The sequence below is a fragment of the Magnolia sinica genome, chromosome 1, assembly GCF_029962835.1.
Source record: "Magnolia sinica isolate HGM2019 chromosome 1, MsV1, whole genome shotgun sequence".
NCBI classification, from domain to species: Eukaryota; Viridiplantae; Streptophyta; class Magnoliopsida; order Magnoliales; family Magnoliaceae; genus Magnolia; species Magnolia sinica.
The window spans coordinates 17918032-17930777 of NC_080573.1; the positions used below are offsets into that span (position 1 = coordinate 17918032).

The 12746-nt window shown below is 38.4% G+C and overlaps 1 protein-coding gene across 1 annotated transcript; it reads left to right on the forward strand.

Moving 5' to 3' along the window:
* Window positions 1-3337: 3337 nt before the first annotated feature.
* On the forward strand, window positions 3338-6068 carry LOC131241543 (uncharacterized). The gene is made up of 4 exons (XM_058240302.1): window positions 3338-3706; window positions 4255-4477; window positions 5273-5439; window positions 5621-6068. Exons 1-3 carry the CDS (start codon window positions 3510-3512, stop codon window positions 5354-5356), a joined length of 504 nt encoding a protein of 167 aa, XP_058096285.1. The 5' UTR covers window positions 3338-3509; the 3' UTR covers window positions 5357-5439; window positions 5621-6068.
* The last annotated feature ends 6678 nt before the right edge of the window (window positions 6069-12746 follow it).

Here is a 12746-nt window from a genome sequence, read left to right on the forward strand (position 1 = left end):
AGCTTTGTTTGTGGGGTACAAAGACAGCATGGTGTATCCGTGAAATTGCCGCTCATCACAGCTCCATCACATCAATCTCTCAGTCTGGATGTGGACAAATTTTATTGACGAGTGGAAGGGACAATGTGCACAAGTTATTCGACATACGAACTTTCAAAGTCTGTGGCAAGTTTAGAGTCAAAGGACATAGCTTGGCATCAAATCAGAGTCGTTCCTGCATGAGCCCAGATGACAATTATGTTGCAGCGGGGTAGGCCAATGGGTCTATTTATGTCTGGTCGAGATTAAAATGGGAGAGAGTGGGTACCTTAACGGGCCACACAGCTCCTGTTCTTTCATGTTCATGGAGTGGGCTGGGAATGTCCCTTGCTTCACTGATGAGAATGGAACATGTGGTAATAACTGTAATAAGACATTTGTGTCTTATGTGTTTCCCATTATGCCCTTTGTCGGTGGCATTATTTTATTATATTATAACTACAACACTATGTAGTAATCAGATGAAGGGAAGATCTGTTTTATTGAGTAATGTCTTCTTCCTCTTCTTGCTGATGCATGAATGGGGTTTCCTGTATTTACATTTTATACAATGGTGAACCCATAAAGGACTATGGTATGCTTGTGTTTTCAATTTATGCAGCTTGGGCTCATGGTTTTGAGATGAAATCATTGATATATGGGCCCCAACATGGATGGCTACTGTTGCATTTCCTTTCAGTTGAATGTGGCCCATTGCCGTATTTGCTTTCTTAACAGGTTATTTGCTGGCGACCAATTGAAGGGTTAGGATTTTCACACATAGGAGAATTTTGGTGCATGGGCAGTCCACTGTGGCCCATCGTATTAATGTTTGGATCACTGAAACATGGCCCCCGCTTGTACGAACCAAAAACCTGGAGCATACTGTAGATATTCTCAGATTGAGTTTGTAACAAATTTCTGTTTTTCCATGAATCTACTTTATTAGCGGTTATTCCAATGGTCAAGCATATAGAGACATTGATGCGCCATGAACTCGAATACTGGGATGTGTCACAACGGCATTCACGCCATACATCATCCGAGAGAATTATCAATGCTGCTGATTTGGCTCTATATTCGATATGAAATGTTGGTCTCAAAGCATCGACGCCATGATTTCAGTTTGAAATGATGACTTCCAGAAAATGGTTTGGATTCTGAAAGACTTTTTCACATTCCATCAACGGATTTTAGGAGCATGTACAACATTTTTTAAACTGTTAGTAGGATCTTCAGAGGTGCAGGTATGCATACCACCCTGAAGCTTTAAGTTTGTACAAGTTGAGCATAGATCTTGGTGATCCAACTGTTCATCTGATGGTTCCCCATCATGGATAGGGATTTGCCAAAAATATCCCAGATAGGAAGATCCTAACCTTCCATTCTTTTGGCCTTTTCCCATTGAATGTGGAAGACTATGATGGAAGCAATTCAAGTAAGAGGAATCATCAATTTTCTTTCTTGGCATCTATCCGATTTCCATTTCCAATCGAAGAACCTGGATAAAGCTTACCCATAAACATGCAGGTTCCACTACAAGAAAGTAGGCCTTTAGCCTCAATTTTTTAGCCTCAGTTGAAAAAATGGAGGCTAAATGTGTTTTTTAGCCTCAGTTGTTATGGAATTGAGGCTAAAAGTTCATTTTTCGCTTCAGTTGCTACAGAACCGAGGCTAAAAGTCTACTTTTTAGCCTCAGTTGCATAGTAACCGAGGTGAAAAGTCTACTTTTTAGCCTCAATTGCATAGGAACTGAGGCGAAAGGTTTACTTTTTAGCCTTGGTTGCATAGGAACCGAGGCGAAAGGTCTACATTTTAGCCTCAGTTACATAGGAACCGAGGTGAAAGGTCTAATTGTTAGCCTCAGTTGCATAGGAACCGAGGCGAAAAGTTTACTTTTTAGCCTCAGTTGCATAGGAACCAAGGCGAAAGGTCTAATTTGTAGCCTCAGTTGCATAGAAACTGAGGTGAAAAATCTACTTTTTAGCCTCAGTTGCATAGGAACCGAGGCGAAAGGTCTAATTTGTAGCCTCATTTGCATAGGAACCGAGGCGAAAGGTCTAATTTTTAGCCTCATTTGCATAGGAACCGAGGTGAAAAATCTACTTTTTAGCCTCAGTTGCATAGGAACCGAGGCGAAAGGTCTAATTTGTAGCCTCAGTTACATAGGAACCGAGGTAAAAAATCTACTTTTTTGCCTCAGTTGTATACGAACCGAGGCGAAAGGTCTAATTTGTAGCCTCAGTTGCATAGGAACTGAGGTAAAAAATCTACTCTTTAGCCTCAGTTATATAGGAACCGAGGTGAAAAGTCTACTTTTTAGCCTCAGTTGCATAGGAACTGAGGCGAAAGGTCTACTTTTTAGCCTCAGTTGCATAGGAACCGAGGCGAAAGGTCTACTTTTTAATCTCAGTTGCATAGGAACCAAGGCGAAAGGTCTACTTTTTAACCTCAGTTCCATAGGAACCGAGGCGAAAGGTCTAATTTTTAGCCTCAGTTGTATAGGAACCGAGGCGAAAGGTCTACTTTTTAGCCTCAGTTGCATAAGAACCGAGGCGAAAGGTCTACTTTTTAACCTCAGTTGCATAGGAACCAAGGTGAAAAGTCTATTTTTTTAGCCTCGATTACACAGGAACCGAGGTTAAAAATCTACCTTTTAGCCTCAATTGTATAAGAACCGAGACGAAAAGTCTACATTTTAACCTCAGTTGCACAGTAGCCAAGGCCAAAAGTCTACTTTTTAGCCTTTGTTGCATAAGAACCGAGGCCAAAAGTGTACATTTAAGAATATTTAAAAGAAAAAAATTGAGAATATTGAAAGAATTAATAATTTTTAAAATTTTTGACAATTGTGAAAAAATTGAGAGTTTTGAAAAAGGTTTGAATTTTGAATTTTTTTAAGAACTAAGAATTTTTAAAATTTTTGAGAACTTTTAAAAAATTAAGAATTTTTTTTGAAAAATTAAGAATAAAAAAATGATAATCATGAAAAAGTATGAATTTTTTTTTTTTAATTGAGAATTTTAAAAAAATTAAAATTTTTGAAAGTCTTTGAAATTTTTGAAAAAAAAAAAAGAATTTTGAACTTGAGAATCTTGAAAAAAGTTAGAATTTTTTTTAAGATTGAGAATTTTCAAATAATTGAAAATTTTGAAAAAAAATTATAAAAGTCAAAATGAAACCGGACTTCTTAGCCACGATTGCATAGGAACCGAGGCCAAACATCTGCTTTTCAGCCTCGGCAGTATAGGAACCGAGGTCAAAAGTCTAATTTCGAAATATAAATTCGCAGGCGCGCTGCTTTTTCCCCGACTCGAGTGAGAGAGATCTTCGTTCTCTTTCTAGGTTTTCCCTTGGGATTTTCACACCTCGATTGTCCATCCTTTCTTTTCATAGAAAACCCTAGCTCCGGCTCCTCTTCCTATACTGAGATTCTCCAACGCCGCCGCCTGGCGCAGTTTCCACCGAAGCAGCTAAAGCAGAACCCTTCCATGGCAGCGGAATCCGTTGCTCCGACTGCAAGAGACCTCCCGCCGAAGGCCTTTGGGACGGAGACTCCGCCAGAAAAGCCCCGGGGTCGGGTTCTCCCATCCAGATGTTCAGCAGATGGCGATGCTGGAGCTTGGACCCTCTCGAGCATAATGCAGAAACTATCCAAGGGAGACGAACTTGAAAGCTCGCATGATCGGTATGAATTTTCGTTTCTTTCGTCGGTGATTGGGTTTTTGCTTTGAGATGATTGTAGATTTAGTGTTTCTGAAGGTTTGTGATTGTTTATGGGGCTTCATACATGCTGTTGAATTCGAATTTGAGTGCGGATTACAGAAATAGGAATTCGTTTTAAATCTAGATTGTTAATATTGTTAGTTTGTTCACGTCAATTTGATAGCACCGATTTGGGATACGCTGTTCTCACTGAAAACATGGAGGGCAAAATCGACCGGCCTCTAGAACGGTCCAAGGCCTATTTCTTATTATAAAATAAATAGGCCAATATAGAGTGAGCTCTATTCAGTCCAAATCAGATAGTTAGGTTTTTTTAATAACTGTTTCCTTAGAGATCCTCTGCTTGGAGTGAATTTGGAGAAAAATGTGGCTTTAAAGCAGGATGCAGCCCACGGTAGCATTTCAAATCCCAACTGTATATTTGGAGTGGATCCATGTCAAGCCTCATTTGTTTTAGAGAAGAAAAAAACCCATGTTTCTTTCTAAGAAATGGAGAAATCTGCTTTGCAGGTGTAATGCTTGCACAGAATTCTATGTCCAAAAGGGCATTGGCTATCTAATTGATGAGGACTCAATTGAGGAATATGAAAAGGTGGCAAAGGAAAAGAGGAAGGAGAAATTGGAGCAACAGGAAGGAGTGGAGTTAAATTTTCTCAGCAAACTTGGTCATGTCCAAAAGATTGAGATTCTGAATGGCATTGCTGACATGAAGAATGAGCTCAGGTCCTTCATGGTATGGGTTCTATGTTCCGAATTTCCTGTTTTTATATGTGATTTTGTCTGTAATTCTGAATTCTCATTTTAAAGGGGCTACTATAGGGGAGGGCCACAAATTTCATTTTCTTTCATCTGAAATTTCTTTTTTATCGGTTTATGGTTTACGGTTTAGAGTGCATTTGGTTGCATCAAATATCATGAAATTTCATGATTAGGTGCAATTAAATGCACAGCTAGTGAGAAAAGGGAAGTGCCATTTTTAGGTCTTCCATTTAATTAGTATTGAGAGTTTGCAGAGTTTTAGATCATAAGGATTTGAAATCAGTGTTGATATTACTTCAGATTACAGGTAATGCACTTACATCTTTTTGAAAATTTTATATTTGGTGCTATTTGTTAGGGTTTTATAGGGGTGGGCCTCATATTACTAGCTTAGGATGCTTATGAGTGTGAGGGTGTTGAATCTGCTGGTTTTGCATTAGTCTGATGAAAACAGATGAGTTCTTGCCTTTACTTGACATCTTATTTATTTGAATAAAAATCAGGGGCTATCTTTCATGAATTTTCTCAATTGTTTGCTTGTAGATACTAATAAGAGTGTTAGGAAAGAAACCAATGCAAGAAGAAAGAACACAACAAAGATCTACATATGATAAAAAGGACTAAAAAAATCAAAAAGAGGCCAACACCTGCAAGCTGCATCCCTTTTCTGAAGTATTCAGACCCTCTTTCTCAGCAGACTTGCATGAAAAGATCCAGGGAAAACCATTTTTTTTGTATTGTTTATTATGATGAAAATGCTTTCTTTCAGTTTCTTTTGTTTTACAGAACAAAGGTATATTTCAGCAGTGGGTGGTCCAGGCATGAGAAGAGATGGATTGAGAGTGGCATTTGAAGGCTAGAATTTTTGCAATGAAGTTGGCAATGAAATTCCTGAGATGGGAAGTCCTAGAGCAGCTGACTGTTTTGATTTCTTAAGTAAGCTCAAACAAACATTTATGGTTTCAAAAATGTATTTCTTTCTACGACTTCAGAACTACATTTTAAGCCTAAAACAAACATGCAGAGAGAGTTTTTCATGGTGTTTTCTTCTTCATCTTCTTCTTTTTCTTCATATGCAATCCTCATCACAGTCTTTGTTTCTCTTTTGATTGAGCAGATAATTCTTTGGAGCATAAAGTAACAGAAGAACAGAACAAACTTGGGGTAGGAAAATCATTCCCAGGTTTGAACCCAAAGGCTCTCAACAATCCAGACCTTAATGTGATCATTTGACATAGCTGTTCTTAAGGGAAAATCCCGACACATTAATCAGATATACTGCATTTTTACATACATGTATGGGTCATGCAGTTCAAACTTGGCAAGCTGACATTTAGTCAATTCATTTGCATAGGATGTCTTTTATATTCATGATACATTGTTACTGGATTCCATGTTCAGCATTTGTGATTTTGTTGCCTAATCATTTAACTCTTGTTAGCTATGAGTAAAGAGAAAAAAAGGAACTCCATCATTTTAGCTTTTATACAGTCATATTATAGAAAGAAAGAAAAGAAAAACTTATTGTGACCCACTTGTAAGTTATATCATGATGCTTCTGCCAATTTTTTATGCACTCTCTGAAGATAGCAATTGTGTTGTTTCTTTTTTCCTTGTAATTTCATTCATTTATTTATTTTGTTAATTTCTTCTTCCTCGTCTTCTTATGTCTACTACTGATCTAGTCAACCTCAATCCAACTCAAAACAAAATCATAGTGAAACACAATTAAACTTCTTTGATACCATTTTACATGTTAGAAATATCAAAGCACAAGAACATTTTATATTAAAAGAACTTGAGAACTCTACAAAAGGTTAGAGCTCTGAGGTGTACAAACCGCTACAACATGGCTGGCTTATACAACTTAGGCCCCCTGAAATCAATGAGTGTCTTCGGCTACTCTCTATGAATCCAGTGGGGATTAAACAACAATGTAATAATATAAACACATACTAGGCAAATTTAGGAATATGTTATGTTTGTGTTCTCAATGAGCTTTTACTTTTGAGCATTTTTCCTTTCTATTGCTGGGCGATCCATGCTTTTAAGAATCTTATATGGATTTTCATACATTGAAGAGTCTTAATATTCGCACATGTATTAGTCTCATGGTCCTTCTTTTTTTTTTTTGTTTTTTTTTGTTTTAGGTAAGGGAGCTAACTGCTTTCTATTCTAGGGGAGTTAATTGTTGGACGACTGAAGCTTTAGTAGCAATCCAAGAGGTATGGGAACTACAAAAATATTGTTAGGAGCATGGATGGCCAATTTGTCATTGTTGTTTTTTGCAGCTAAAAACTATTTGAAGTCTATGTTTCCTTTCCATTGGCTGAAATGCTATTCAATGATTATTCTTCAACTTACGATCCTGAGTTTCTTTGTGGTTTCAAGTTAAGTAGTTATGCTTCCAACTCAAGGTATCCTTAGTAATGGTGGTAACCGTCCCTCGTTACGGTGTCGTAACGGCTGTTATGGAAAAATTAATATTGGATTTGGGATATCCTTTGTAAGTTTTAACAAAACTAAAACGAAAGACAAATGTACATAGCTGCCACATGTACACTTAGTTTTTTTGAGATGGCAATCATTCATGGTGTGGTTGTTTAGGGGTTTTGTAATTTAATTAGGTGTCGTGCTCCCTTAGTAGTAGCTAAGGGATGTGTTGGTGACTCTAGAGGAGTCCTGAAGCCTTGGCGACCAATTTATACTAGAATATAAGATAGTAGCAGGACCTAAAAATCAGGTGAAATGGGAGGCGTGCATCAGGTGAAACACATGTAGATAACTTGGCCTAAAAATCAGGTTGGTCTGTTTCTCTGCTCCTGCTTTTTACAAAAATTAGAAAGTAGAAACTCATATTCATGAGTCTCAAATATATTATTAAATGTTTTGAAAGAATGTTTAGATCCTAAAGCATATTCTTACACTGCAAAAGTATCATATATCTTTTGTTAATATTCGCTATTTTCCTGAGCTACTGTACTCATTTTTCTTGGATTCAGACTGCCTTTGCATTTGGCAATATCTTCATGCAGTTTAGTATTTTTTGGTCATTTGGCAAAGAGCTTGGTGTTTTTGGCTTTAACATTTTAATATGTTTGCTTAATTTTAGGTGCCCATGCTTCATTTTCAGGTATTGCAGTCTCCAATATGGATGTTCTACTTTTGATTGCTTTACCTCCTGTTTGATTTGGATTTCGTCCAAAAGGTACCCAATGGACCAAGCCTGATCAAAATGGGGTCGAGTATGCGTTGTGTCGTGTCCTACCATCTTGGACATAGTTAAAATCAGTTTGGTACTCCTGTACTTATATTTTTTACTCTCTTTTTTTTTTTCTGAAAGTGTGGGGTATTTGTAGATTTGTTTTAATGCAGGATTGTGCAATCTCCTATCTCTGAACTTTGTTTTGATCAAAACAGCAGTACTGAACAATCTGTATCTCATGAAAAGGTTTGGTCTCTAGTATTTAGTCAATTGTTGCCAAAACTACCTTGTCAACTGAATGTGTCTCATCTAATGTTCTGGTACTTGTGTCTCAATTCTGCTCTTAACTCATCTAATGTTTTGGTACTTGTGTCAACTGAATGTAATTTCCATCATGATTTCTTGAACGTTGGCCGTGGAACAACTGTCTTCTTTATTGAATATTGGTTGTGGAACAACTGTCTTTTTTATTGAATATTGGTCGTGGAACAACTGTCATTGTCTAATAAATTAGAACAGATTTGTAAGTTAAAAAGGTTTATAAAATACCAATTGAACATTGGCCTATTTATCCTGTTTTCAGATGGTTCCTTTTGGTTCAATATTATCTCTTGGGCTTGGAATTATAATAAAGAAACTCAGTTGTGCATTCTTCCTCTACTTAACCCGAGTTAGATTTGTGCAAGACTTTGTTCTTTTTCGATATGGTAGCTATAGTTGGTGCAATAAATGACCTGATGAGATACTTGCGCAAATGCTTCCTGTGCTCCCTTGAATTACCAAAATTGGGAGATGCCATAACTGAGCAAAGGGTTGCTCTGCATTCTTCTCTAGCAAAGGTTATGTATTTTTTTTAAAAATGTGGGTTCTATATGGGTTGTAGGAATTCGGATGCCAAGAAGACATGATGTTCTGTGGTGTGTTTGACGGCCATGGCCCTTGGGGACACTGTGTAGCAAAAAGGGTCAGAGAATCGCTGCCATCATCTCTGCTTTGCAATTGGCAGGAGACTCTTGCTATGAGCTCAATTACATCAGAATTCCTTTTGGAATCTGATAAAATGCTTAATCGATTTGACATTTGGAAGGAATCCTATTTGAGAACTTATTGAAATGAGTGATTCACTTGGGCAAATGAATCATAACCTTGAAGGTTTGAAGAGTGATCTGAATGAAGTTACTAAGGGAAGGGATTGCCTTGATTCTGAGGTACTTGTCTTGAAAGAGCAGCTAGAAATGGTACAAGCTGTTGCTGAAGAAAATGAAGCAATTGCTATAGAAGCTCGACAGGTGCTTGCTAATTCTTGTTATCATTACCTTATTTCTGATTTTTTCCCCTACTTGTGTCATGTTTGATTCTCAATGTTTTCCCTTTCGATCTCAGATGGCTGAGGCAAGGAAGAACTATGCTGAAGAGGAGGAGGAGGAGGTGAAGCTGTTAGAGAAGTCTGTGGAAGAGCTAGAATATACTATAAATGTATTGGAAAACAAAGTCAGCTCATCAATGGTTACTGGGATATATTCAAAACGTTTCCTGCATTAGCTTTAATTCACTTAAAAGTTTTCTTAAGTAGCTTTTACTTTCCATTTCTTTTAGGGGGAGCTTGTCAAAGGAGAGGCTGAAAGACAACGGTTGCAGAGAGAGGAGAGCTAGAAGGGGACCCTACTGAAACAGTTCATGTGGAAGGCTATGTGGCAGTTCATGTGCATTTGTATCTTGTTTTGAAAACTTTAAATAGACCATTAATTGTTTTGTTGATATTGTGCTGATTGTTGTCTTGATGAATGTTAAATGGGTGAAATATGCACAGGTTCAATCATTTGTTGATTATGATATTGTTAGCTTTGGTTGATAGAGAAGTGAGGTTAAAAATCGAATTTAGCCTCGGTTGATGCCAACAAAAGCTAAATCTATCTTTAGTCTCAGTTTTGCCTCAATTACCTAAACTGAGACTACAACTCCCGTGGTTAAAGGCTTTAGCCTCGGTTGTTGAGAACCGAGGTTAAAAATAGATTTAACTTCAATTGGAGGCAACTGAGGTTAAAATTTAGATTTAGTCTCAGTTGGAAACAATGGAGGCTAAAATTTTGATTTAGCCTCATTTTGAGAAAACTGAAGCTAAAAAGGTTCTTTTAGCCTCACTTGAAGAACTGAGGCCATAAAAGTCATTTTAGCCTCGGTTGCTAAAACTGAGGCTAAAGCCTTTAGCCACGGGGGTTTCAACCTCGGTTTGGATAACTGAGGCAAAACTGAGGCTAAAGGCTTTAGCCTCAGTTTTTAACCTTTTTAGCCTCAATTTTGAACCGAGGCTAAAGCCCTCTTTTCTTGTAGTGTTCTTAATCTTGGTTGAGAAGACCTCATAACGTCAAGTAATTGGTATGGTAAGAGAAGATGTCAGCGTCTATTTTTGGAGAAGATTCATACAAGAACAGATTATGACAATATGACTATGATCATTGCGCAAAATATAAAACCCAACTAACACATCAAAGCTGCAGCATCCATAGATGTACAAGCTTGAATGAAAAGAAGCTCTTATTTTTTATATCAATCTAACTAAAAAGCTGTGTTTGCTTATCCTTCTTTTAAACATAATTGCATCTCAATGGAACTGAAAAGGCAGCAACTACTGCAAACATTAAAATTATGGCTGGGGAATTATAGGATCCCTCTCTTCGGCGAAGGGACAGTTTGTTGAACTGCAAACTTCTGTACATGTGGGCAATGGTTCTGTGATCCAAACCATTAATCTGATAAGACATTCAGCTAATGTGGAATGCCTTGAAAATCTTCCAGATTGGAAGATCATAACCTTTTGAAAAGAATGGCCCCAGCAAAAAAAAAAAAAACAAAAGCTAAGAGACATCCTGCATTTAATGGATTAAAGTTCGATGATTAAAGGAATGGAATTCGAAATGGGAGACTTTTCAGTTGTCCCCCATCCAAGGTGAAGCCAATCTGTTGTGGGTCAAATATTGCATATCAGACCCAATTATTACCTGGATTTACAAGCATAATACCGTTCAATGGCCCGATTTAATCGTGTTTGTGATGCAGAGTGTATTTACGAGCATGGACTGAAAAAGGGTGTCTAAACCATGGATTTAACGTTCTGATGACACTAAAGGCAAGGGATGGACTCCAGGGGACCAAGATCGATGGAATTACACGCCAGGGATCCGCGAAAATCGAGAAACTGAAGCTCAAGCGGCCTGAAAGTCAGCCAGAATGCAAGATCACTAGGTTTTCGTCATCTTTTCATTTTGAAACTTTATACATGGATCGAGGACTAAAAACTAACCGTACACATCAAATTTCAACCATTGGATCCCTCTGGAAGTGGCCCAATGGACAGATCAGCCCATAAATCAGTGATTTAGGGCCCGCGTGGCATCTGAAAATGCTTCAATTTTGTTCTCAACGCCTTAAATGGAGTGACACAGCAAATGGACGGAGCAGATGTCGAACGAAAATCACAGTGGACCCTATATATACAGTACGTGTACATAGTGTACACGCACCGGCCGTGCACGGGACGGTCAGCCTGGTCAAAGACGGGCTGACCCGTCTTCTTCTTCCGCAGCAACAGCGGACGGACGCTGTCCGTCCGTTTTTCAGCAGTGGGCCCCACTCGCTCCTCAGTTCGATGATCCGACCCGTTCACATGTCTTATAAGATGGCCAAGACCAACGCCTAGGTGTCTTTTTTCCACTATGCAAGCGTATTCACGATCCCATCCGTTAAACGCAGGATGGACGGCCGAGTAGAAGATCTTGTGTACCCCACCGATTTCACTCCAAAAATCACCATTCCCTAATGGTTTTTCGCAAGTATTTCAATGGACGGTATGGATTTCTCAACCGAACTCGATCATGGACTCCACCGACATCACAGCGCAAGAAGTGCGCAAGCTCTATTGCCCGCAATCGAGACTTCCGGGCCGTTCCTTGATCAAGATTGTCATCGGATCAGCAATCCAAACCGTTCAAACTCATCAACATGGAGCCGTGACCATCACCATGAAGGCCAAAAAAGGAGATAGATGGTCGTCCGTTCCAAAACAGTCCAAAAAGTAAACAGTTTTGCGTTATCTCCGCATAAACGCCCGACCTTCCGCACCGACTCCAGGAGTTTCGCACTCCAGCAAACCAACCGACTTCCTTTACCTATAAAAGGGAGAGAGAGAGAGGACAGGGGTTGGCAGCCGTGGAGGCATAGCTGGAACGTGCAGGAGAGAGAGTGAAAGATAGCAGGGTTGTTCCTACGGCTTGGATTCATGCTAGTTGAATTGCTTTTGATGTTAGTTTGATTTTGAGGAATACCTTGGGTTTTTAATGGTGTGTTGTGACTTACATTACAATAGATCTGCGATGGCTTTGAGTATTTCCTTCTCATTATTGTGATTATGTAGTTAGGAAGCCCTGTTGTTCGCCATCGTCTCCTGGGCATGGTTGGATGGCGGTACCCTTCCTAACCTTCATAATCATCTAATTGGTTGGTAATTAGTTTAATTCTGTTATTGACTTTGTCTCCTGGGCACGGTTTGGTGATGGAATCCATTGTAATTCATATACCTTTCATCTCTTTAAAATTATATCAGAGGAAGTTCAGTTTAAGTTCCATGATTTTTGAAACAGGCATAAAGATCTCCCTGATCTCTACAAGTGAATTCTCTGAATCCCTAGTTTCCTACCTTTCAATCTATATATTTTAGTTTACTATTTCATCATTATTCCTCAAATTTACGTAATTTAGATTTCATCTTTTTCTAGTTCTAGTTCTACTTAGTTTCAGATAACATACAGGTATCAGTCCCTTAAGATTCGACCTCGATCTCACCGAATTTATTACTACATCACAACCCTATACTTGGGGAGTGAACACAATCATATAAACAGTTTGGCTCATTGAAAAATGTCACCACATGTACGGAATCCTGCATGTCAGTAAACAGTACATTTGTTGATGATCAGGGCCTTATAATTCCTCATTGATTTAAATGGAAAGTGAAAAAAGAAAAATTAAAAAACAGCAAATA